This window comes from Theropithecus gelada, chromosome 9, assembly GCF_003255815.1.
Source record: "Theropithecus gelada isolate Dixy chromosome 9, Tgel_1.0, whole genome shotgun sequence".
NCBI classification, from domain to species: Eukaryota; Metazoa; Chordata; class Mammalia; order Primates; family Cercopithecidae; genus Theropithecus; species Theropithecus gelada.
The window spans coordinates 124,046,162-124,071,407 of NC_037677.1; the positions used below are offsets into that span (position 1 = coordinate 124,046,162).

Below are 25,246 nucleotides of genomic sequence, written 5' to 3' on the forward strand. Positions count from 1 at the left end.
CTCACAGAAAGTAAAAGAGGTAGCAACTCAGGAAGAACATAAAATGCTAATTCTCCTACTCAATTTCTCATCAGTGGCAAACATTGGCGAACATCCAGGTTCCACTTTATGTGTCTGCACTTAGAGCTTCACCTGTTAATTCTGGGCTTCAAAACAACGTTCTGGGACATGTTGTCTTGGTTTATCGTAAAATGAATAGCTTTCCAGAGAGAGACCTTTCCCTTTGCCAGGATGTAAACATTACTTGGGGGGGATACACACCTGTGTGCTCCCGAATTCAGCAGCAGGAGAATGCAGTGTAGAGGCCAAGAAAGGGTGTGGACTCTGCAGATATTAAGCAGTAAGCTGAGCTCTGTGATATCAAGTGGCCAAGCCGGAAATACCTTGCTTGGAGTGATGGGTTCTGGTGGAACATCCTTGATCATGTGGTGATATTGCAGAGTTTCAGTTGACACAGGGCTGAATGAGGACCCAAGAAGACACAGTGTCTTTGCAAGATGCTTCTTGTATGAGTGTCAGAGTGAAAGAAAGACAGCTGGTGGTGATCAGGTCTGCAACTCTTGATCTCAGGCAGCAGAAAAGATAAAAACATTAAGTTTGTGCCAGAAGGGCCTTTACATACGGGGCTCCTCTGTGAGCCAGGCAAGCCCCTGCTTGCTCAAAGCAGAGATGCCTCTCTAGGGTAGATTGCCCAGCAATAGGACAATCAATATTCTTCAGTCCTCATCCAAACTCACTGTCCTGGCACACCCCCTGTGCTGTACCTGGGCAAATGCCTGGCTTGAAAACACTTATTCAAAGATGAGAAGCACCAAAAAGGAATCTGTATGGGTCTCAGAAGTAAAACTGCAAAAGAACATTTGATAAAAATCAAATGTAGGACCGAAATACACAAATGAAAGAATTATGCCCTGAAACAACACGTACTAGTAAACAGACACTTCTCTGTGATAGCAAATAAATAAAAGACGGTGCGGTCACATTGAAACAGGCACACATAAGTGAGCTATAAAAACTCAAAGGTGGCCGGGCGCGGTGGCTCAAGCCTGTAATCCCAGCACTTTGGGAGGCCGAGACGGGCGGATCACGAGGTCAGGAGATCGAGACCATCCTGGCTAACACGGTGAAACCCCGTCTCTACTAAAAAATACAAAAAAACTAGCCGGGCGAGGTGGCGGGCGCCTGTAATCCCAGCCACTCGGGGCTGAGGCAGGAGAAGGGCGTGAACCCGTGGGGCGGAGCTTGCAGTGAGCTGAGATCCGGCCACTGCACTCCAGCCTGGGCGACAGAGCGAGACTCCGTCTCAAAAAAAAAAAAAAAAAAAAAAAAAAAAAAACTCAAAGGTAGATGATAAGACAACAGAAGGTGGTGAAGAGCTTGGGAACAAAATGAAAGAGAAAAAGCAAGTCATTTACAGATATGAATGCCAAATTAGAACCAGTAAAAAGGAGACTGACATTGTTAAAATTGCAGTCAGGGACATGAAAAAGAAACTCGAGGACATAAGATAGAAAAAAGCAGAGTGTGAAGGATTATAGAGAAATGTTATACCTGGAAGACAGACAAAGGAACCGCAAACTGCACAAATCTGGTGTTCTTGGAGAAGAGAAAAGGCCACATGGAACTGAAAACATGTTCAAGGATACAGCAGAAGAAAACTTTCCTGTGAGCAGCGAATGACTGAATATGAACTCGGGAAGAGCAACAAGAAAAACTAGTACAGAGTGAAAACTTGAGAGAGAGAGAGAGTTTGAGCTGTAAAGACAAGACGTAAATTGTATAAATATCAGACAAAGGGGAATAAAAATCAAGTCACTTATTTAGCAAGACAAGAGCACAGGGCATACTCGATCCCTTATTTATACCATTACATGATTGAAAACATCCAGCAAAATGAAAAAGTTGGGGTGAAAGGATTGGCGGTGAGCATTCAATCTATTTAAATATGATAATTATGTATACAGAACAGAAAAAATACTGTAAACCTTGAAATGTAGAATCAACTTAAGTATAAATATTGGGAGGTCAAGAGTGCAGAGGAGGTGGGAGGAGACAACTGATGCTTTCAAAGATAATAAATCAAGTAAAGATGATAAATGAAGAAAAGGTTTAAGTATGTTAAAATTATAGGCAACTCCTAAAGGAATTAAAGTGCAATATAACTAAAATTCCAAAAAAGTAGAAATTATACAGAATGTATATTCTAATCAAAATGAAATAAAACTATCCATTAATAATCGAACATTTCTTATCACCTGGAAATCTGAAAAACTCTTTTAAACACACGTTGAAAAGGAGATAACCAAACTTATCTAGAAAATTATAATAAGTAAAGAATTATGTACCCAAACTACAAAAGTAGCTAAAGGATAAAGAAAAGTTTTATAGCTTTAAATACCTGTTACCAAATAAGAATAGCTGAAAATAAATGTATCATTTAAATAATGCAGCATAAAAGCAAACAATAATGAAGACAAATGAAAGCAAGATGAAATAATAAAGTTAAAAGGGGGAATTAATGTACTGGAAATATAGAAACAGAAAACTAATCAATTAACTTTTTTTTTTTTTTTTTTTTTGAGACGGAATCGCGCTCTGTTGCCAGGCTGCAGTACAGTGGCGCAATCTCGGCTCACTGCAACCTCCAGCTCCCTGGTTCAAGCTATTCTCCAACCTCAGCTTCTCGAGTAGCTGGGATTACAGGCAGGTGACACCATGCCCAGATAATTTCTACTGAAAATTGTATTTTCAGTAGAGATGGGGTTTCACCATGTTGGCCAGGACGGTCTCGATCTCCTGACCTCGTGATCTGCCCACCTTGGCTTCCCAAAGTGCTGGGGTGCCACCGCTCCTGGCGAAAACTAATCAATTACCTTTAAGAGATGATTCTTTGCAGTGGGGGAGAGAAACCCTAGCTAGAATAGTTAAGAAAAAAGGACAACGCATAAATATAAAAAATCAGAAATGGAAGTGAAAAATTAAAAGCAAATACAAGGTGATTAAAATAACTGTTATGAAGGTATACCTCATCAACACTATGCATAAATCTTAAATACCTGGATGGAATGGATTTCCAATTGGAAAGCATAAAATTACCAACATTAGCCCTAGAAGACTGTGGTCACATATTCAAATACTCCCCCACGCCTACCAAAGATATTCCACTCTAATCCCTGGAATTTGTATTTATGATGAAATATTTGTAAATATGATGTAAATATTTGTAAATATGATGAAATATTATTCCCACCATGATGTCTTCTTGTATGTCACATTTGACCTTAAAATAGGAGCTTTTGGGTCATCTAATCACATTAACCCTTAAAAGCAGAGCGCCTTCTCCAGCTGGTGGTAGAAGGAAGTCAGAAAGATTTGAAGTGCAAGAACTCAGTGCACCATTGTGGGTGTGGAGATGGAAGGGGCCACCCAAGAACGGATGCAGGTGGCCTCTAGGAGCAGAGAGTAGAGAGCCCTGTCAGGCAGCAAGGACGTGGGGCCGTCAGTCCTACAGCCACAAGGGATTGAGCTCTGCCAATGAACTGAACGAGGTTTTAAGCAGATTATTTCCCAGAGCCTTCAGACAAGTGCCCACCTGGCTGACCCCTGGATTTCTGCTTGGCATAACCCTAAGAAGACGACCCAGTTGAGTCCACCAGAAATGTGGTCTACAGAACTGTGTGATCATAAATGGGCTCTGTTTTAAGCTGTGAAATTGCGATAATTTGTTACAGCAGCAATAGAAAACAAAGATACAGAACATCAAAGTCGATGAATTTCCAGGAAAGAAATAGAATTATCAAGAAGTCTCAGAGGCAAATTTTGTCAAAACTTCAAAATACACATAATCTAACTTCTTTATTAAAGCCAGAGTAACATGGAAAATAAAACTTGTCAAACACAGCAAAACAAAACAATACAGATGACTAGGGCAATTTCACTTAAAAATATTGATACAGTAATTTGAAATTAAATATTAGCAACAGATTCCAGCAACTTATTACACAAACTGAAATCTACTATAAAATGTGTTTTTCCCAAGGATGTATGGATAACATGACATATCAAAGATATGACAGAAGACTAGGGCAATTTCACTTATAAATATTGATACAGTAATTTGAAATTAAATATTAGCAATAGATTCCAGTAACTTATTACAAAAACTGAAATCTACTACTATGAAGTGTGTTTTTTCCCAAGAATTTGTAGATAACATGACATAGCAAATCCACTAACATAATGCAAGATATTAATTAATCAAAGAAGAATGAACAAATGAACTTCTCCATGGATGGCAAAGTACATACATGAAAAAGTTCACATCCCATTTTTACACTATAAATACTTCTTAATAAACTAAGACATCGTGGAAATCTTTCTACAGTGTAAAACCAAAAGCTAGCATCCGGTTAGTGGGGAAAATACGAGAAGCATTCCAGTTAAGTTATGACGAAGATGCCCCCAGTGTTAGTTTGCTGGGGCTGCCATAACAAAGTGCCACAGACCAAGTAGCTTAAACAGCAGAAATATGTTTTCTTGCAGTTCTGATTTATAGATGGCTGCTTTCTTGCTATGTCCTCACACGGTCACACCTTGGTCTGTGTTGTCTGCTTCTCAATCGCCTCTTCTTATAAAGGCATCCGCCATGTTGGATTAGGGCCCGTCCATATGACCTCACTGTACCTTAATTACCTCTTTAAAGACATTGGCTCCAAATCCAGTCCCATTCTGAGCTATGGGGGGTTAGGACTTCAATACATGAATTTGGAGGGACACAGTTCAGCCTGTTATACTCGCTATTATTGCCGTGATATTACATTCCTCTGGAAACTAGTAGATGGTAATTTGGCCACATTATTAAAAGTCAGAATGCATGTAACCTTTGAATTTGACATTCCAATGCTATACTATTATTTTAAAGATAAAATGGCACATGTGCACAGACTGCTATGTTCCCTGCAGCTCTGTTTGACTAGTAATTGGCTGGATCAAAGGTCTCTCATTTGATGAATGGATAGACACAATGTGGGTTATCCATACAATAAACTATTAATCAACCATAAAAAGGAATGAAGTACTGGTACATGCTACAACATGGATGACCCTTAAAAACATGTTAAGGGGAATAAACCAGTCACAAAAGGCCATATATTTTTCTCATTCCATTTATATAAAGTTTTTAGAATAGGCAAATCTATAAATACAGAAAGTAGATTAGCAATTGCTTAGGGATCGAAGGGGAAGTCAAGGGAGCCGGGGGATTGCGTAGTGATGAGCATGGAGTTACTGTGGGGGAACAAAAATGTTCTAAAATTATGTTGTGGCTGTCTGTACAATCCTGTGAATATCCTAGAAGACATCAAATTACATACTTTAAATTGATGAATTGTGTGGTATGTAATTTATATTCCAATAAAGTTATCTTTTTAAATAGCAAATGACTAGAAGAAAACATAAATGCTTCAACATATGAGTCCTTTAAAAAAATAGACCGTTCTATGTGTCCTGATATAACCTATTTACAATATAATACATTATTAAGTGAAAAAAGTAGGAAAAGATATTTGCAACCCATAAAACTGATGAAGAGGAGATAATCAAAATATTTTTAAAAACTCTGTAAATCACTACAAAAAGACAGACAACCCAGCAGATAATAGATAAGAAACATGAACAAGCCATTCACAGGAATGGAAAGTGGAATGACCAATGACATAAAATGTGGAAAACTCAGCTTCACTATTAATCACGGAAATGCAGATTAAAACCCCTAATACCAACAGAGGAGCTACAATTAAGAAGATAGACAATATTAAATGTTGGTGAGAATGTGGGGGCAATGAGGCCTCTTGTGCATGGCTAGTGGGAGGGGAAATTGGTGCAGGCACCTTGGAAACATCTTTACATCATGTGCTGTCAGTGAACCCACAGTTCCACTCCTGGGTAGGTGCCCAGCAGAGATGCATATTTGTGGCAGCATTATTCACAATACCAGGAACTGAAGTCAACCAAATGCCTATCATAATAGAAGGGATAAATGACTTTTATATGGTCATACAATGGAATGTACAGCAACGTGGATGAATGCATTGCAACTGTAGAGAGTAACATGAATGAACCTCACAGATGTCATGTGGAAAAATGAAGCCACATACAAAATGTTAGATACTGTGTTTGTCCACAGACAAGAAGTCCAAAAGCTGTCAAAACTAAACAATGGGCCCGGTGTGGTGACTCATGCCTGTAATCCCAGCACTTTGGGAGGCCAAGGTGGGCGGATCATGAAATCAGGAGATTGAGATCATCCTGGTGAACACGGTGAAACCCCGTCTGTACTAAAAATATATATATATATATATAGCCAGGTGTGGTGGCTCACACCTGTAGCCCCAGCTACTCAGGAGGCTGAGGCAGGAGAATGATGTGAACCCAGGAGGTGGAGCTTGCAGTGAGCCGAGATCGCACCACTGCACTCCAGTCTGGGTGACAGAGCGAGACTCCGTCTCAAAAACAAAAAACAAAAAACAAACCCAAAAAACTAAACCATGGTGTTAGGAATGCATTCTTATGCCACAAAATCATAAGAAAAGCAAGTTAGTGACTATCATAAAATTGATCATAATAATGTTTACCTTTCCTAGGAAGAGTGCTTCTGAGACACTGGTCTTCCTTTTTGCCTGCCTGCCTTCCTACCTCCCTTCCTGCCACCCTCCCTCCCTGCCTCTCTTTTTTCTTTCTTTCTTTTACAGGATCTTGCTATGTTGCCCAGGCTAGTCTCAAACTCTTAGGCTCAAGCAACCTTCCCACCTCAGTCTCCTGAATATATGCTATTTCTTGATATGGGTGGTGGTTACATGGATGTTTGTTTTATTATAATTCTTTAGACTGTAAGTTTATATTTTATGTATTTTTCTGTATGTGTGTTATATTTCACAATACAAAGTATTTTTTTTTTAAATTGTAATTTTTTTATTGGAAAACAAATATACAACTTGGAATGGATTTTGAGGCAAATTGTGCCATAAGCAGATTTTAAGTGGCTAAACAAAGTTTAAAAAGCAAGTAACAATAAAAGAAAATGTTTCTGGTACAGGACCAGCAGTACAAAAAAGTAGTGTACGAGTACCTGGATAATACACCCGTTTTGCAATAGTGCAACTTTTAAGTACATATTGTTGACTGTCCATAGTCCACGCAGAGTTACAACTCCACACTTCAACAACAACATGCTGACAGTTCCTAAAGAAAACTACTTTAAAAAAAGGCATAACCCAGATGTTCCCTCATTTGACCAACTCCATCTAACTTCAGATGTGCAGAAGGGCTTAGATATATCCAGAGTAAGCCACATGCAACATGTTACTTGATCAATTTTCTAAAATAAGGTTTCAGGGCAATGACAGTAAGATAAGGGAAGAAAACATGGAGGAATGAAGTCCTAATTACTATACATGCATATTTTTTTGACAGTAGGGAGAAACCTTTTACAGATAAGTTACAAAGAAAAGGCAAATAAACAATTTTGTACAAGAAATTTAACACATTCTGTACAAGGTCTTCACTTTGCTGTCATCATTTGTACAAACTCTTCATAGTTTACTTGACCATCACCATCAATATCTGCTTCCCTGATCATTTCATCAACTTCTTCATCTGTTAACTTCTCTCCAAGGTTTGTCATCACATGGCGAAGTTCTGCAGCACTAATATAGCCATTGCCATCCTTATCAAACACACGGAATGCTTCTCTAATTTCTTCTTCACTGTCTGTGTCTTTCATTTTTCTTGCCATCATTGTCAGAAATTCAGGGAAGTCAATTGTGCCATTACCATCAGCATCTACTTCATTAATCATGTCCTGTAACTCTGCTTCTGTGGGATTCTGCCCAAGAGACCTCCTTACAGTTCCCAATTCCTTTGTTGTTATAGTTCCATCACCATCTTTGTCAAATAGTGAAAAAGCTTCTTTGAATTCTGCAATCTGCTCTTCGGTCAGTTGGTCAGCCATGCTGCAAGCGCTACCGGTTTCCGAGACGCGACCACACAACCAGTCAGCTCGCTCGCTCCACTCGGACTAATTCAATACAAAGTATTTTTAAAGCAAGGTCAAGAGTTTGAGATGTGTGATATGCTACTATTTGTGTAAAGAGTAGATGAGCATGGGCTGAGCACGGTGGTGGTTCATGCTTGTAATCCCAGCACTTTGGGAGGCCGAGGCGGGAGGATTGCTTGAACTCAGGAGTTTGAGGCCCACCTGGGCAACATGGTGAAACCCTGTCTCTACAAAAAATACAAAAATTAGCCGGGCATGGTGGTGTGCACTTATAGTCCCAGCTACTGGAGAGGCTGAGGTGGGAAGATTGTTTGAGCCTGGGAGGTGGAGGTTGCAGTGAGCTGAGATCTTACCAGTGCACTCCACCTGGGTAATAGAGTGAGATTCTGTCTCAAAAAAAAAAAAAAAAAAAAAAAAGCATGTATGTATATACTCTGAACCTGTTTTTGTATCTCCATAGACAATATTGGAGGTCTACAAAACGAACTGCTAACAATGGCTTCCTCTAGAACTTGGAGTCTGGGCTAGAAGACATGTTTTATGGAGTACTTTTTGTACCGTTTGAATTTTTAAATGTGTGTTTAAAATGCATAACTTTGGACCCTCTGACTTTGTAATGCTCTGCCATAGCTGACGTAACTGACTAGTTAGGAGTTAAATAGGGAGATGTTGGTCACAGGTCAGTCTATGTTTCCTGAAGCTTGGCATGAGGATACTTGGGAGGGACTGCTAAATACTCAGCGGTACATCCCCTGAGCCCTCCCTCATGGGTCTCAGTTAATGGCAACTTAGAGAGAGAACCACAGGCAAACCTTGGAAGGCTGAACTCCTTTTCCTACCTGCTGCCATCACCTGCCTGACAGATGCACCAAGAAACACTCCCAGAGAAGATGGCAGTGGGGACAGGGTCTGTTGCTACCTTGTGGTTCTTGTACTAACATGAGAACTCATTGTTCACACGGGAATCGCAACACGAGAAACTTATAATTGATTCCATTCGCCTATCATTATCTCCATCAAATCAAGCACCTACAAAGGGAGAATGACAATCGGGAGGAAAAAGAGGTAGGATGCTTTCCTAGATGGCTGAAGTTTCTAGAGCTTGCCATATACTTCTGCTCCAAATCTACTTGGGAAATCAGAAAGTCTGAAGAAACCACAGGAAACAACTTCTCTGGTCCACTAGACTCAGGTTTTAAGCAATTCCTTTTCTGAGACATCAAATGTCAACCTCGACACAATACTCAAAAATGGTTTTTTCTTTGAACAGTTCTCCTGGAATGTCCTGTCAATCAGCTGGAGGTGGCAGGAGTGATGAAACCTATTTGTCACCTGAACTGTGATCGCCTGGGGATACTGACCATTCTCCAGAGACTCTGTGGCTTTCGGGTTCCTATAAAAAGATCAGAACGAAGAAGCTACATTTATGGAACATTCACCTTGAGCCTGATGCTGTGCTGTACACATTACATACACAGCCTTGTGGAATCCTCACAGCACCTTATGAGGAAGACATCCTGACACTTTTATTATATTCATTTTGCAAATGAGGGCACTGATCTTTAAAGTGATCAGTCACTTTCTTAAGGCTACAGAGTAAATGGCTAGACCAGGATTTTAACCTTTTTCTGTCTGCCAAACCCAAGCACACTATAAGCCTTACACCTGTGTCTCCCTTGGAGGGTGAACTCACGTGTTAACTTATGGAGACTCCTAGCACAGGGCCCAACACTTCTGCCTCAGTACACATTCAGAAGCAGGAATGCTGAGTGAATGCAACCCTCTGCTATAGCCTCTAATGAGGGCTGGCATACAGGACACACATTTGTTGAATGAATGAGTGAATGATTATCTTTTGGGCCATTAGCTCAGTCTTAGATAGCTGAGATTCATTAAAATCCAAAATTTGGGAGAGAGCAGTGAACGGGACTGCTTTTAACACCTGGTCACATAGCTTGTTCTTAAAAAGGACTTGGGCATCTCATGAATGACAGCAATGGCCTTGCTGTAATCTCATAACCCCTTTGCAAATACCACAAGTTTTTCCAATGTTATATTGCAAGGGAAGATCAGATTTGATATTTAAAAGCTTGTTACAGATTCTCATTTACTAAAACACTTTCTGTAAAGTAAAATTTTCCTTCCCTCGTTCCTTGCGATCTTGGCTCTTTAGAAGATGACTTGAAAGGATGGACGTAAGTCAACCCTTCGTGCAGCTGGAGCATTTGCAAAAGGAGTGTTGATGAGAACATTTCCTCCATAACTCTCAGGAGAGCAGAGGTAGACGGCACCCACACAGTAATCATGCACTTCCGCCTTTGGATGTGCAGATTAGATGACAGGAAGCGGCCTTCTTTGAAATTCAGTGAGGTGGATGCTTTAAGCTCATCATGGCTAGAAAAGTGACTCCACACTGCTCAGAACTAGAGATATATGGAAGCACCAAACAATATGCATTTTCAAGAAATTAAAAATGTTTTATGTGTTTATTTCTTCTGAAAATCCCCCAAACGAAAAAAAAAAATGCAAGAATATTTCCAGTGTTCTTTGATCACTAATTCTCCATCAGGCTCCTATGAGGAAAAGGTCATACCTGATTTACTGATATTTTCTAGCAAGGACCTGTAAGGTGTCTGCACAGTGTAGGTACTCAGGTGTTCAATAAAGCCACATTAAATAAGGAAAGATTCTTGGAAGAAAATGAGATCTAAAATGACTTAGCATGAACTCAGATAGCCCACTCAATTTCATCTACATTGTTTGGTTTTCAAAGGAGAAACCTAGCTCCGAGCTCATTTTTTTTTCTTGATAAACAATCCCTCCATGAATAGCAAAACAAGCCCTGCTGGCATTTAGATAATCATTTATAGCTGTGCTGCTTATTAAAAAGACTCAGATTTCTGGTCTTTGCTCCCAGAGATTCTGATTCAGCAGACCTAGGCTTTTGTAGAAATCTCCACTTTGAAATACCTTTTGGGATGATTCTGAGCAGAGCTGTATTTGGGAAGCACAAATTTATAATTATTCAAAGCCAGCAGCAGGGTCAGCAATACTTTTAAAGAGGATTAAATCACTGCAAGGTAAAATGTTAGATCACCTTAGAGCTGAGCCAAGCAGTCAAAGCATCTCGGTCTTGAGTGCACATTACAACCACCTGCAGCAGCTTTTAAAAAACAGTACTTTGCCCTCTTTCCAAACCACTTAAGTCAGAATCCCTGTGGTGAAGCCAAGGCATTGTTCATCTTTTAGAGCTTTCTTAGAAGATTCTAGAGTAGCCAGCATTGAGAAAAATCGAGTTAAATAAAACCCTGTTCAAATGCATGTCGATTTGGTTGCCTTTTGCTGACTTTTGAGGTCATCCCGGAAAAAAGTCTTGCTTGTCAATTTCCTTAATCATATTCAATACCTTACAAAGTACACAGTATGCACTCTGAATTAGGTAGGGCTGATCTTGTCAACTACATTTTACAGACAAAGAAAGTTGTGTTCAGAAAAGTAAAAGCATTTGCACAAGTTAGCCCAGCTGCAAGTGATGGAACAAGCACGCAGGTTTTCAGAATAGGCCAAGCCCAGTGGTCTTGCCATTGCATCACATGGCCTGCAAACTCTTAAAGGTTTATGCTGAGTGGGGCTTGCCCATGTTAGAAGTTGTTTGATAATTACTTTTTATGTGAGTCTCTAAGCTTGACTGAGTAGGGGGTAGATGTCCAGGGCGTGGGTGAGGAACTACACAATCACATACGCTCATAAAAGACAGGCAGCCGAGGATGGACTGGCTTCCTGTATGCTCATCATTTGCATCTTATTAAAAGATGCTAGGAAAAGAGAAAAAAAAACCTTCAAAGACAAGCAGTTAAGTGAATCAAAAACTTGCAAGGAAAGGGATAAATGACTCAGGGAAAGAGAGAGCGAAAACAAGATAACATAATATATATATTTAGGATCAGGCTTCCTAATTTACTGCAATCTGTGATTCTCTGAATCTGACTACATTGGGTATAATTATTTCTGTCTAAATAATTTTGCAGACTTGCAGCATAATAACTCAGGATTACAAATAAGAATCAACTCCACTGTGCTCACAACACAGCAATAATTATGTTCTTGAGTTGGTACAGCTCCTTACAGCTTAGTGCAAAGTAATTATGTTTTTTCTTGGTGCAAAGCATATTAACCTGTGAAAATTACAAACCGTGAAGTGTAAGAAAAGTCTGTGTTTCAAATGGGAAAAATGCCTACTGAAGAATTAGCTGGCACTGGAAGGACTCCCTGGTGGAAATTTCTGGTCACTGGTAAGGTCATCAGCTTCCCACATAGACAGACAGAACTTTCAGTGAATGAGATATAAAAGCAGCTACACATTGCTCAATTAAGATAGTCATGTGCATTTGACTGTGGAAAGAGCACGGAGTTCTTGAAGTCTATCTAGGTTGATACCTGTGGTTTAAGCAATTCCTTCTCATGGCTGTATATTCCATTCCGTGAATATACCACGACTTGTTTATTAATGACTGGCTGCATCTGCGGAGTGGTGAGGATTGGTATGGTGTGCTATGGAAAGTGATTGAAGAGGGATCCCTGGTAGGTTTCTACTATATTTGTGATGCTTTTTTACTTCTTAAGCGGGATGGTGATTGTACAATATTTGTTATCTTATTCTCTACATTTTTATGCATTTTAAATAATTTATAATTTCCTTTTTTCCCCAAAAGAATACAATTCAAAGAAGCTGTCAGGGGACATAGTTTTTGAATTTTGTAGAATCTCCACATAAAAACAGAGCAACTACATAGCAAATCAAAACCCATGGACAAAATTTACAGGAAAACTAGCTAACAAGGTATTCCTGCAATTTCAAAAATGCAAGCAAATGGGAAACAATCTCCAGTGGTTGCCAGACTTTTGGAGTCAGTATGGGAGAAAGGGGAAGAAAGACTTGAGAACACGGGGTCCCCAAGATGGTCAGCAGGTATTCATGGTAAGCACAGTGTGACAATCTGAGAACAGTGGTTGAAATGTGGAGAGATTTGGCTTGTTCCAATAACGAGCAATGACAAGAGACAGGGATTAAGAAGAATCTGAGGCTATCTAGCCCTGATGAATCTTGAAACTGACTCTTAGGAACCTCTAGGACAGAGCTTTAAATTGAGAATATGCTGTTAGAAGTGCAATCAAAATTGAGCAGGAAAGAGCCCCAGGGATAATAGAAATGGAAAGTGAGATAAAATTGTAGAAGTGGAGGAAACAGAGCCATGAAATATCAAAAAGTAAGCAGTCGTATTTGTACACCATATACAAACAGCAGAAGTTAGAAAAGCTGTATCGGAACAAGCCACCTTCTAGAAGTTCAGAAAAACTAATTTCATGTAAAGAATGACAACAGATTACTATCAAGATGAAATCCCAGGCCAAGGTACACTAAGGAAAATTAGATTATGGAACAGAGTAACATTCCCACAACGAAAGCATTCCAAAAAGCCAAACCCTTTCAAAATGTGCTAAGACATTGAGAAAACAACACATGACACAAAAGAACAACATAAATCAGAATTAGAAAAACTCAGAATCAGGTAACAGAACTCAAGAAACAATTGGAAATACAAACTTTAAAACGTAATTAGAAATTAGGATTAAACTAGAAGGAATGCAAGAGTAAATAAGCAAACAAATAATGTCTTATTAAAAATAGTAGATGAAGGCCAGGCACAGTGGCTCATGCCTGTAATTCCAGCACTTTGGGAGGCCGAGGTAGGTGGATGATTTGAGGTCAGGAGTTCAAGACCAGCCTGACCACTATGGTGAAACACTGTCCCTGCTAAAAATACAAAAAAACTAGCTGGATGTGGTGGTGCATGCCTGTAGTCCCAGCTACTCAAGAGGCTGAGGCAGGAGAATCGCTTGAACCCTGGAGGCAGAGGTTGCAGTGAGCCAAGATTGTACTAGTGCACTCCAGCCTGGGCAACAGAGCGAGACTCCATCTTAAAAAATATATATATATATACTAGTTGAAAAATACAGTATTAAAAATAAAACAAAGAGGCCAGGTGCGGTGGCTCACGCCTGTAATCCCAGCACTTTGGGAGGCCGAGGCGGGCGGATCATGAGGTCAGGAGATTGAGACAATCCTGGCGAACACGGTGAAACCCCGTCTCTACTAAAAATACAAAAAAAAAATTAGCCGGGTGTCGTGGCGGGCGCCTGTAGTCCCAGCTTCTAGGGAGGCTGAGGCAGGAGAATGGTGTGAATCCAGGAGGCGGCGGAGCTTGCAGTGAGTGGAGATCGCGCCACTGCACTCTAGCCTGGGCGACAGAGTGAGACTCCATCTCAAAAAATAAAAATAAAAAAATTTAAAAAAGAAATGAATAAAAATATATGTTTTTTTTTTTTAAATTGAAGATAATGCACAACGGGATTAAAGATAGACAAAGAAGATCCAACAGATAAGAGTAGTCCCTAAAGAAGAAAACTAAAGGAAAGACATAGAATAAATAATACAAACTCTAATGCAAGGAAACGTTCTCGAAATAAAGAAAGATATATAAAACTACTTGCCAAAGCAGCACACTATTTGCCTGAGAATATCAACACAGAACAAGCAATAAGAAGATCTATTCCAGTGAAATCACTAGGCTTATTTTTTTTAAAAAAAGGAAAAGTCCTCTGGCTAGTCAGCCAAAAAATAAAATACAATTAAAAAGGAAAATAAACATAGATTATTAACAGATGATTATTTTTTTCAGAACATTTTGTGCCAGAAGAAAATGAAGTAGCACATTTAAGATATTTAAGAAATGAAAATATAAGTCAGGATTTTACATCTGATAAAGTTTATCTTCAAGTATGGAGAGCACCGATAAATGGTTACCAATGTAAAAAACTCAAGGAATCTTGTTCAAGTGAGATCTTCCTAAGGAACTAGTAAAGAACACGCTTCAGGCAATCAGAATGACCCTAGAGTCTCAGCCTAAGGGCTGGAGTGTGTGTTACATATATATTTCCTTGTAATGAAGACTCAATAAAAGCTGAAAGGGAAATATCATAGCGTGTAATGGCTATAAGCAAAATAAAAAAATTAAAATGTTTTCAATAATCATAACCGGTGATGATAGTATTAGAATGCTTGCCATCTAAGCAAGGGGGTGTAGCTGAGGGGTAGATCATTTCACTGCAGAATAATTACCATCTGACTCTAGTATGTGTAAATAAGATGAAACAAGTGAGTAATTATAGGTATTCTAATTTTACCATTTCCTGCGTCCTTTAGGACCAACATTTTTAGTGTAAAAAAAAGGCCGGGGGAATTTCAATGTAATAGAGTTCAAAACCCTGTAACTTTGAATGTAATTTTAAAATATCAGTATGAACTCACACATTATTTTATTTTTACTTGGAGTGGGGAGTGAGAAATCTATTATCTATCTATCTATCTATCTATCTATCTATCTATCTATCTATCAATCATCTATTGATATAGCCCAACTCTGTCCATTGTAACTGTGAACATCCAGTAGCAATGAAAATTGTAAGAACCCAGATTGTGGTCTTGAAATATCATATTCCAATAAAAGAAACAAGAGCTTACAGAAATAATTGATTCCAGGTCTGGAGCAAGAGATGTATAAGATGAATCTGGAACATCACATAATACTGGATAGTAAGTGATATGGTTTGCTGTGTCCCCACCCAAATCTCATCTTGAATTCCCATGTGTTGCGGGAGGGACCTAGTGGGAGGTAACTGAATCATGGAGGTGGGTCTTTCTCGTGCTTTTCTCGTGATAGTGAGTAAGTCTCACGAGATCTGATGGTTTTAAAAGAGGAATTCCCCTGCACAAGTTCTCTCTCTTTGCCTGCTGCCATCCATGTAAGACACGACTTGCTTCTCTTTGCCTTCAGCCATGATTTGAGGCTTCCTCAGCCACGTGGAACCGTAAGTTAAATTAAACGTCTTTCTTTTGTAAATTGCCAGGTCTTAGGTATGTCTTTATCAGCACTGTGAAAACAGACTAATGTAGTAAGGAAGCTTATAAGACTACTTCCTCTGGCCAAATGTGGAACAAGAGGGCTTTGTTATGAATAAGAATTGCAATGCATTGAACTCCAACAAATATGTTTATATTGATGAATTTGCAATGACTTTTTAAACAATTAACTTGTCACCTTTGGAAAATGACAGGAACCAATTCGTTGTCTTGGAAGCTGGGAAAAATTAGAGAAAAGAATTAAGCATTTACTTCACCTTTTCTTTAAGAACTATACCACTGATAACCAAACAGTGGGAGAAGAAAGCATCTTTTTATGAAATTATTCCAGTGAGGCCGGGTGCAGTGGTTCACGCCTGTCATCCCAGCACTTTGGGAGGCCCAGGCAGGCGAATCATAAGGTCAGGAGATCGAGACCATCCTGGTCAACATGGTGAAACTCCATCTCTACTAAAAATACAAAAAATTAGCCAGGCGTGGTGGCCCCTGTAATCCCAGCTACTCTGGGGGCTGAGGCAGGAGAGTTGCTTGAACCTGGGAAGCGGAGGTTGCAGTGGGCCAAGATCGTGCCATTGCACTCCAGCCTGGGTGACAGAGAGAGACTCCATCTCAAAAAAAAAAAAAAAAAAAACTAAATAAATAAATAAAATTATTCCAGTGAAATGATAGAATGAAATGAAATGATGGAATGAGAACATCACTGTTCTTTAACGCCCAGGGAGTTAATGGATACAGGCATTAAGCAACATGGCTGCTAACATTTAAAGAGACCATAAATCAGACCCTCTTTTCTCCTGATAAAAGAATACAACCTGCAGACTTGCCAAAATGTTCCAACCTGAGTGTGACCCAGCTTTGAGATCCAGCTGACAAATTCCAGGAAATACGGAGGCCCAGGAACATGATGAACCACATCGGGATCTTGCAGTCGGCAAAGTCCAATCTATGGGAAACTGTAAGTCAAAGAGCCTGGGTTCTTCTCCATATAAACTTTAGGGAAAGAAAAACAATATGAATTACTCAAAACTTAAAAAACATATCAAATTTCAAAATATGGGCAAGGTTAAATGGAATATCTGAAGATAACGCAGGTGACAAAAACATAAGGGATCCCAAGGATGTGATTACTTTGAACATCAGAGAGTGGTGACCTAGAGCAAGCAAGGGTCTAGGGTTGAAAGGGGGTGACTGGCCACGTTCATGATTGCAGTGATGGCTGCAACATTGCTTGCTTTAAAATTATTCACTAAACTATTGAATCAATAAATGAATAAATGGCAAAAAGGAAGAAAGAATAGTAGACTTGGGATTAGACCACCTAGGATTAAAATCACACCTCCTGACCTTGTTAGCTGTTTCACTTGGGCAAGTCACTCAGCTTTGCTGAGACTTCATTTTTCTCATCAAAATGGAGTCCAACTTGCAGTGTAGTGGCAAAAATGCTTCCTGCCTCCATATTTTTGTCAACATGGAATAAAATGTGATAACGTAAGTACATTTCCCTGAGCCTCGCTGACTAGCACTAAATAAGACCCTGGGAAATGATCTTGGGATATGAATATGGATCTTAACCATCTAGAGTCAGCTTTGCTTTGGAAACAGGAGAACTGGGTCTGCCAGTCATACCCTTCATGATGAGGGAAAATCACTTTTAAAATAGGAATAAACAAAACAAAACACACACACAGCCCTGGGTGACTGTAACAAGTGAGGGCGAGAACAGGTGTGGACACTCTGTGAACGGTCAAGAGAAAGAGCCATCGTTCGAACCCTCCAGGGCCTGGGGAGGGGTACTGTGCCTAATGGCAGGCGGGAAGGGTGGCTGTGTTTCAGTGGCTGCTCTAGTCTACGCAACATTTTAAAGTTCACTTATTAAAACAAAGTTTAAAAAAACAAAATGAGAAGCCTTTATTGGCCAATTGCTATGATTCAGGTAGCAGTGTGAGGCAATTTATATCAATTGAAGCATAAGCTACGGTGTTATTTCCGCTGGTTATGAATGGGGAGAGATACCCAGGATTAAGTCAGAGGCACAAAACCAGTGCCACAGAGTGGGGAAGCAGGATTCAGACCAGGCTGGTTGGCCCCATGGCCTGGCTTTTCATCCCTAAGAGGCCCAGTAAAGAATGTGCAGAAGCAAAAGAAAAGCCTCAAAAATCTCATCCTCTTCCGGATCCTCTGGTGCCCCACCTCTGAACGTGCTTCTGTGGGGAAGACCTTGCTCAGGGAATCACAGCCACAGCTGGACCCGCAGACCCCACAGCTCCTTATCCTCCTTAGCTGCAGATCACCTGGGAACCGTGGCCTTGTTTCAGTTCTCAAGACGGCTTGCTGTCCTCTGAACTCGGGGGCCACGTTTCTACCTCCCCAGAGAGTGATTCCTTTTCTCCTCTCCACCATGACGCTTGGACAAGCTGCTGCTACGTGAATACAGACAGACTCTGGCAAGTACTTTTATTGGAAAATGGCCATTCTGATCTACAGCAGCTTCCCTTTAAAAGTAGGAGGCAAATAGCCTAGAGGTTAAGGGCTTCAGTTTAGGGGTTAAATTAACTGGGGTTCAAATCCCATCGTCATCCTCTGCTAACTGGGTGGCCTTGGACATATGCCCTAAATTATCTGTGTGCCTCAGTTCCCTCACTGGTAAAAGGGGAATCATACTGCCTACTTCATAGAGTTGGTGTGAGAATTTAACATAAAGTGCTTAGCCTAGCACCAGGCTCATGAGGAGTGTTCAATAAATGGTAGCTATTATTATCATTTATGACAACGAGGTCCAAATTAGAAAGCCCTACCTCTCCAGTGCCCTCAAAAGCCACGACTCCAAGGATCCTAAGAAAGAAAGCTCTTTACATTTCATATTTTATGTTCAAAATTCATGTGATTTTTGCATTCTACTTCTGTGTTTTCTGGGAGAAAGCATTTCCATCTTAAACCCAAGGCAAATGGTTAATATCTTAGCATATAAAAAGTTCTCTAAAACAACAAGAATAAAAGATTCATAAACCTGATTTCCAAAATAGATGCCAAACACAGAGTTTAGATTAAAAGAAAGGTAAATGGCCACTTGGTGTATAAAAATAGGCTCTGCCTCAGTCCTGATAAGAGAAAGATAACTGGCCGGGTGCGGTGGCTCACATCTGTAATCCCAGCATTTTGGGAGGCTGAGGTGGGTGGGTCACAAGGTCAGGAGCTCAAGACCATCCTGGCTAACACGGTGAAACCCGGTCTCTACTAAAAATACAAAACATTAGCCAGGCGTGGTGGCGGGCGCCTGTAGTCCCAGCTACTCGGGAGGCTGAGGCAGGAGAATGGTGTGAACCCGGGAGGCGGAGCTTGCAGTGAGCCAAGGTGGCGCCAATGCTCTCCAGCCTGGGCAACAGAGCAAGACTCCGTCTCAAAATAAAATAAAATAAACAATAAAAAAAAAGATAACTAAAACTACCCTGAAATGTCATTTTTTACCTGTCATTTAAAAAATGCAGACATTGAAAAACACACTCTGTTGGAAAGTCTGTGGACAGATAGGCTTTTATATATTTCTGGTAGGAACACACAATTACATGAACGCTATGCAGTGGAATGTGGTGTAAGCCAGCAAACCTACTGTATTTGTCCTTGACCAGACTATCTCCTTTCTAAAAAGCTACCTTGAAAATAAACTTCCAAAAATACAAAAGCATGAATGGAAGTGGCTGCCCACAGAGGCAGGAAAGTGGACTAAGGTGGAGCTAGTAGAGCAGGAAATGCGAATTCTCAAATAATACCTTTTATACGGTCATGGCCTTGAATCCTGAAAATGATTTATTCAAGTCAAATCCTATTATTCAAAAAGTAAAATGTAATCCTAAAAGGCAAAAAAAGAGAAAATCTAAAAAGAAAATTCAAATAGAATCAACGAAACTAACTACAAATCGAGTTGGTTAAAAAAAAAATCTGCAGGAGTGAGCTATCACTGGTTACATTTGGATACACTCTCCAGATGGTCAGCACACAGTAAGAGTTATCACCTCAACAAAAAGAACAGCAAAGAAAGAAAGTTTGAATGTTCCTTAGTGATTTCATGGGTAGAAATTACATTGGTATTGTAACTTTGAAAGTTTAATCTACATTGTAGGATAAAGTAAATAGGAAATACATTAATGCTATTAGAAACTAAGATATTCATGGTATCAGAAAAGAAATACAACTATGAAGTCTAAAAGCTTAAAAACAAAACCCTATAATGTTTAATTTGAATTGGAATAGCAATATGAACTCATGCTTTTTAAAAATAAAATCCTACCTTCACCTCCAGAGAGAGCCTAGAGACTCTGACTCCTCAGTAGCAACAAACCTATCTAACACCCAGACCTTTGTTTCTAAATATCATTTTCCCCTAAAAGGAAATCAGGATTCTTGGGGCAGAAAATAATGATTTCAGATAAGAAAGATGGATGGTAAAACTGGGACATCATTTTTATCCAGAAAACATGGAAATACTCAAAGGCTAAAGGGGTCTTATCAAAATGACTGGGGCTCTACTGGTTAAATGAGATAGGGGGAGACAAGCTGAACTTCAAAAAATAAAAAAAAAGACTGATTCATAGAATACATAAAAATACATGAGTCTTCAAGTGGTGCACCCTGAGAGGGGCTGGTGGAGGGGGTAAGTTTTCCAGTGGCTTTGCATTAACTCTTTACTCTGAAAATTGGTAATTGAAGGGGGAAAAGCATAAACTGCATTTTTGGAGAAATGATCTTTATCTCCAGTTTATACTAGCAAGCTCTTCTTTCAGAAGAATGCTGGCTAATAAATGTAGAAATGATGATAAATGTGGCAAATCACCATTCTGCAGTCCTCAAGGAAATAACTGATATCAGCAAGGAGACTTAAACGATGCTAAAACCATTCTGAAATGTTGGGGAACGGAATATTTGCATAGTGCCAAAGTGTCCCATGTGGATTGCTGACTACTCACAGTGGGGAATCCAGCCTTTACAGGAGGAGATCCTGGGGCCACCCTTTAACCAAGCGGTGGGACTTCACATCACTAATAGGAATGTAGGCTGACATCCTGACCCACACGGTATTACCTTTGAAGCATTCTTGCCAAAAATGTTTAACCAGAATCTAACAAAGACTTTTGACCTCATTGCCAGTTTATAGCGAATTTAGTGGATGAGAAAACATAGACAACATCACAGGAAATAATAAAAGAAATCCAGAACGTTATAGAATTTAGCAGAAGGCTATATTCACTCAGCATTCCTGTTTCTGAATCTGTACTGAGGCAGAAGCACTGGGCTCTGTGCCTGGAGGCTAGCGAGGTTAAGACATGACTTCGCCCTTAAAGAGCAACACAAGCGTGAGGCTTACAGTGTGCTTGGGCTTGAGAGACAGAAAGAGGTCAAAAGCCCGGTCCAACCATTTACTCTGTAGTCTTAAGACAATGACTGAACACTTTAAAGACCAGTGTCCTCATTTTCAAAATGGATATATTAAAAGGGTCAGGATGTGTTCCTTGTAAGTTTCTGTGAGGATTCCATCAGGTAATACATGCAACACACATTGTACAATTACCTGGATCAGAGTAAATTTTTATCCTTTTTAATTATAAATAAATTACAAAGATTATAAAAATATGTACATATGAAAACATGACTTAGAAAAGCTTGGCAGTCCATGGATAAAGAAAAAATTAAGGAAAACCTCAAAGAAATAATCAGACCTAGAACATGGAATATTTTTCAAGACAACTGGAATTATCTTTTCAAAGAGTCAATGTCATTAAAACCAAGTAAAGGGGCAATTTCAAATTACAGATATAACAAAGAAATGCAGTACGTGAAACTTGTTGGGATCCTGGCTGGAAAACCAATGAGCTATAAAAGACATCTGCCATAGATTAAGTATGAACATGACCTGGACATTAGACAAGAAATTATGTCATACTCTTAGCTGTGATAGTGATCCATAATTTCAATGTTCATATTTTCTTTTCTTTTCTTTTCTTTTCTTTTTTGAGATGTAGTCTCGCTGTGTTGCCCAGGCTGGAGTACAGTGGTGCTATCTCAGCTCACTGCAAGCTCTGCCTATCGGGTTCACGCCATTCTCCTGCCTCAGCCTCCTGAGTAGCTGGGACTACAGGCACCCACCACCACGCCTGGCTAATTTTTTGTATTTTTAGTAGAGACGGGGTTTCACCATGTTAGCCAAGATGTCCTGGATCTCCTGACCTCGTGATCCACCCACCTCGGCCTCCCAAAGTGCTGGGATTACAGGTATGAGCCATCGCACCCAGCCAATGTTCATATTTTCAAGAGATCCAGTTGAAATATTTAATAGTGAGGCATCAGGATGTGTGCAACTTACTTTTCAATGGTTCAACAACAACAACCTCTGTCTGAGCTGGTAAGACAATTATTTCAAGTGTTGATTTGCATGGTAGGTATTCAGTTGGACATGACATTCTTCCTTCAATGTCTCTGTATGTTAATTATGCTTAAACTCTGTGTATGCTACTTCAAAATAACAAGAGCCATCTATGACAAGTCCACAGCCAACATCATACTGAATGGCCAAAAACTGGAAGCACTTCTCTTGAAAACCAGAGCCATGCCTTCTCTCACCGTTCCTATTCAATGTAGTATCGGAAGTCCCAACCAGAGCAATCAGGCAAGAGAAATAAATAAAGATATCCAAATAAAAAAAGAGGACGTCAAACTATCCCTATTTGCAGACACCATGATTCTATATTTAGAAAACCCAAAAGTTCCTTGATCTGATAAGCAACTTTAGCATACAAAATCAGTAGCATTCTTATATACCAACAGCATCCAAGCTGACAGTCAAATCAGGAGTGCAACTCCATTCAGAACTGCCACAAAAAGAATAAAATACTTAGGAATACAGCTAACCAGGGAGGTGAAAGATATCTTCAATGAAAATTATGAAACACTGCTCAAAGAAATCAGAGATGACACAAACAAATGGAAAAGTATTTCATGTTCATAGATAGAAGAGTTGATATTGTTACAATGGCCACACTGCCCCAAACAATTTACAGATTCAGTGCTATTTCTATCAAACTGCCACTGACATTCTTCACAGAATTAGAAAAACTATTTTAAAATTCATATAGAACCAAAAAAGAGCCCAAATAGTCAAGGCAATCCTAAGCAAAAAGAACAGAACCGGAGACATCACATTACCTGACTTCAAACTATACTACAAGGCTACAGTAACCAAAACAGCATGGTACTGGTACCAAAACAGACATATAGACCAATGGAACAGAATAGAGAGACCGGATGTAAACCCAGACACCTACAAACATCTGATCTTTGACAAAACTGACAAAAACATGTAATTGGGAAAGGACTCCCCATCCAATAAATGGAAATGGGATAACTGGCTAGCCATATGCAGAAGCTTGAAACTGGACCCCTACCTTACATAATATAAGAAAATCAACTCAAAGTGGATTAAAGACTCAAATGTGAAACCTAAAACTATAAAAGCCCTGGAAGATAACCTAGGAAATACCATTCTGGACATAGGGACCGGCAAAGATTTCATAACAAAAACACCTAAAGCAATTGCAACAAAACCAAAAATTGACAAATGAGACCTAATTAAACTAAAGAGCTTCTGCACAACAAAAGAAACTATCAACAGTGTAAACAGACAACTTACAGAATGGGAGAAAATATTGGCAAGCTATGCATCTGATAAAGGTCTAATATCCAGAATCTATATGGAACTCAAACAAATTTACAAGCAAAAAAGAAACAACCCCATTAAAAAGTGGGCAAAAGACATGAACAAACACTTTTCAAAAGAAGACATACACACAGCCAACAAGCATATTAAAAAAACCTCAGCATCACTGATTATTAGAGAAATGCAAATCAAAACCACAATGAGACACCATCTCACATCAGTCAAAATGGCTACTAATAAGATGTCAAAAATAAGAGATGCTGGCTAGGTTGCAGAGAAAAGGGAACATGAATACACTGCTAGTGGGAATGTAAATTAATTCAGCTATTGTGGAAAGCAATGTGGTGATTCCTCAAAGAACTTAAAATGGAACTACTATTTCATGCAGCAATCCCATTATTGGGTATATACCCAAAGGGATATAAATCATTCTACCATAAAGACACATACACGAGTATGTTCCTTGCAGCACTGTTCACAACAGCAAAGACATGGAATCAACCTAAATGCCCATCAATTGTAGACTGGATAAAGCAAATGTGGTGCATATACACCATGGAATACTATGCAGCTATAAAAAACAAGATCATGTTCTTTGCAGCAACATGGATGGAGCTGGAGGCCATTATCCTTAGCAAGTAATTCTGGAATAGAAAACCAAGTACTGCATGTTCTCACTTATAAGTGGGAGCTAAACAAGGAAAATGCTTCGGGCGCAGTGGCTCACACCTATAATCCCAGCACTTTGGTAGGTTGAGGCGGGTGGATCACTTGAGGTCAGGAGTTCAAGACCAGCCTGGCCAACATGGTGAAACCCCATCTCTATTAAAACTACAAAAAAATTAGCTGGGGGTGGTGGCAAGCACCTGTGGTCCCAGCTACTTGGGAGGCTGAGGCAGGAGAATGGCTTGAAACCAGGAGATGAGATGACAGTGAGCCGAGATCGTGCAACTGAACTCCAGCCTGGGCAATAGAGTAAGACTCCATCTCAAAAAAAAAAAAAAATAAAATAAATAAACAACCCCCACCCCCAACAAAAACCAAAAAAACAAACAAACAAGGAGAAAGCATAGATGTAAAGAGGGGAACAACAGACACCTGGGCCTACTTGAGGGTGGAGGATAGGAAGAGGGAGAGGATCAGAAAAAAACACCTGTCAGGTACTATGCTTATCACCTGAGTGATGAAATAATCTGTACACCAAACTTCCATGACATGTAGTTTTTCCATATAACAAACCTGCACATGTACCCCTGAACCTAAAATCAAAGTGAAAAATAAAATAAAATAAAATGCATTCATAACCCCAAAAACACTTTCGGTATACTTGATTACATTCTTAAGAAAATATGGAAATTATTTTCTAATTAAATACTTATTTTTTTTTCCAAATCTTAAAAAGAAAATTGATACGTGGGAAGATGTGCAGTGTGTGTGTTTTGGAAACTTTAAGAGCTGCCCCCTACCCCAAGGCAGGCACAGTAATGTCAGAAGTGGGGAACAGAAT

At 39.6% G+C, this 25,246-nt stretch overlaps 1 protein-coding gene across 7 annotated transcripts; it reads right to left on the reverse strand.

Moving 5' to 3' along the window:
• Positions 1 to 200: 200 nt before the first annotated feature.
• Positions 201 to 8,078, reverse strand: LOC112631384 (calmodulin-like). 7 transcript variants are annotated; one of them, XR_003121120.1, is made up of 2 exons: positions 7,489 to 8,078; positions 201 to 221 (listed from the first exon to the last, which is right to left on the reverse strand). XR_003121120.1 is itself a non-coding variant. In XM_025396456.1 (1 exon), the coding sequence occupies exon 1, from the start codon at positions 8,006 to 8,008 to the stop codon at positions 7,559 to 7,561; it is 450 nt and encodes a 149-aa protein (XP_025252241.1). In that variant the 5' UTR covers positions 8,009 to 8,078; the 3' UTR covers positions 6,946 to 7,558. The 7 variants fall into 7 exon arrangements, 1 of the variants encoding a protein (XP_025252241.1); XR_003121115.1 differs by lacking the exon at positions 201 to 221 and adding an exon at positions 1,653 to 1,663 and having other exon boundaries at positions 7,254 to 8,078; XR_003121119.1 differs by lacking the exon at positions 201 to 221 and adding an exon at positions 2,048 to 2,062 and having other exon boundaries at positions 7,423 to 8,078.
• Positions 8,079 to 25,246: the final 17,168 nt, after the last annotated feature.

Bases quoted from the DNA above. Each gene is read 5' to 3' on its own strand.
- LOC112631384 (XM_025396456.1), bottom strand. From the start codon at position 8,008: ATGGCTGACCAACTGACCGAAGAGCAGATTGCAGAATTCAAAGAAGCT.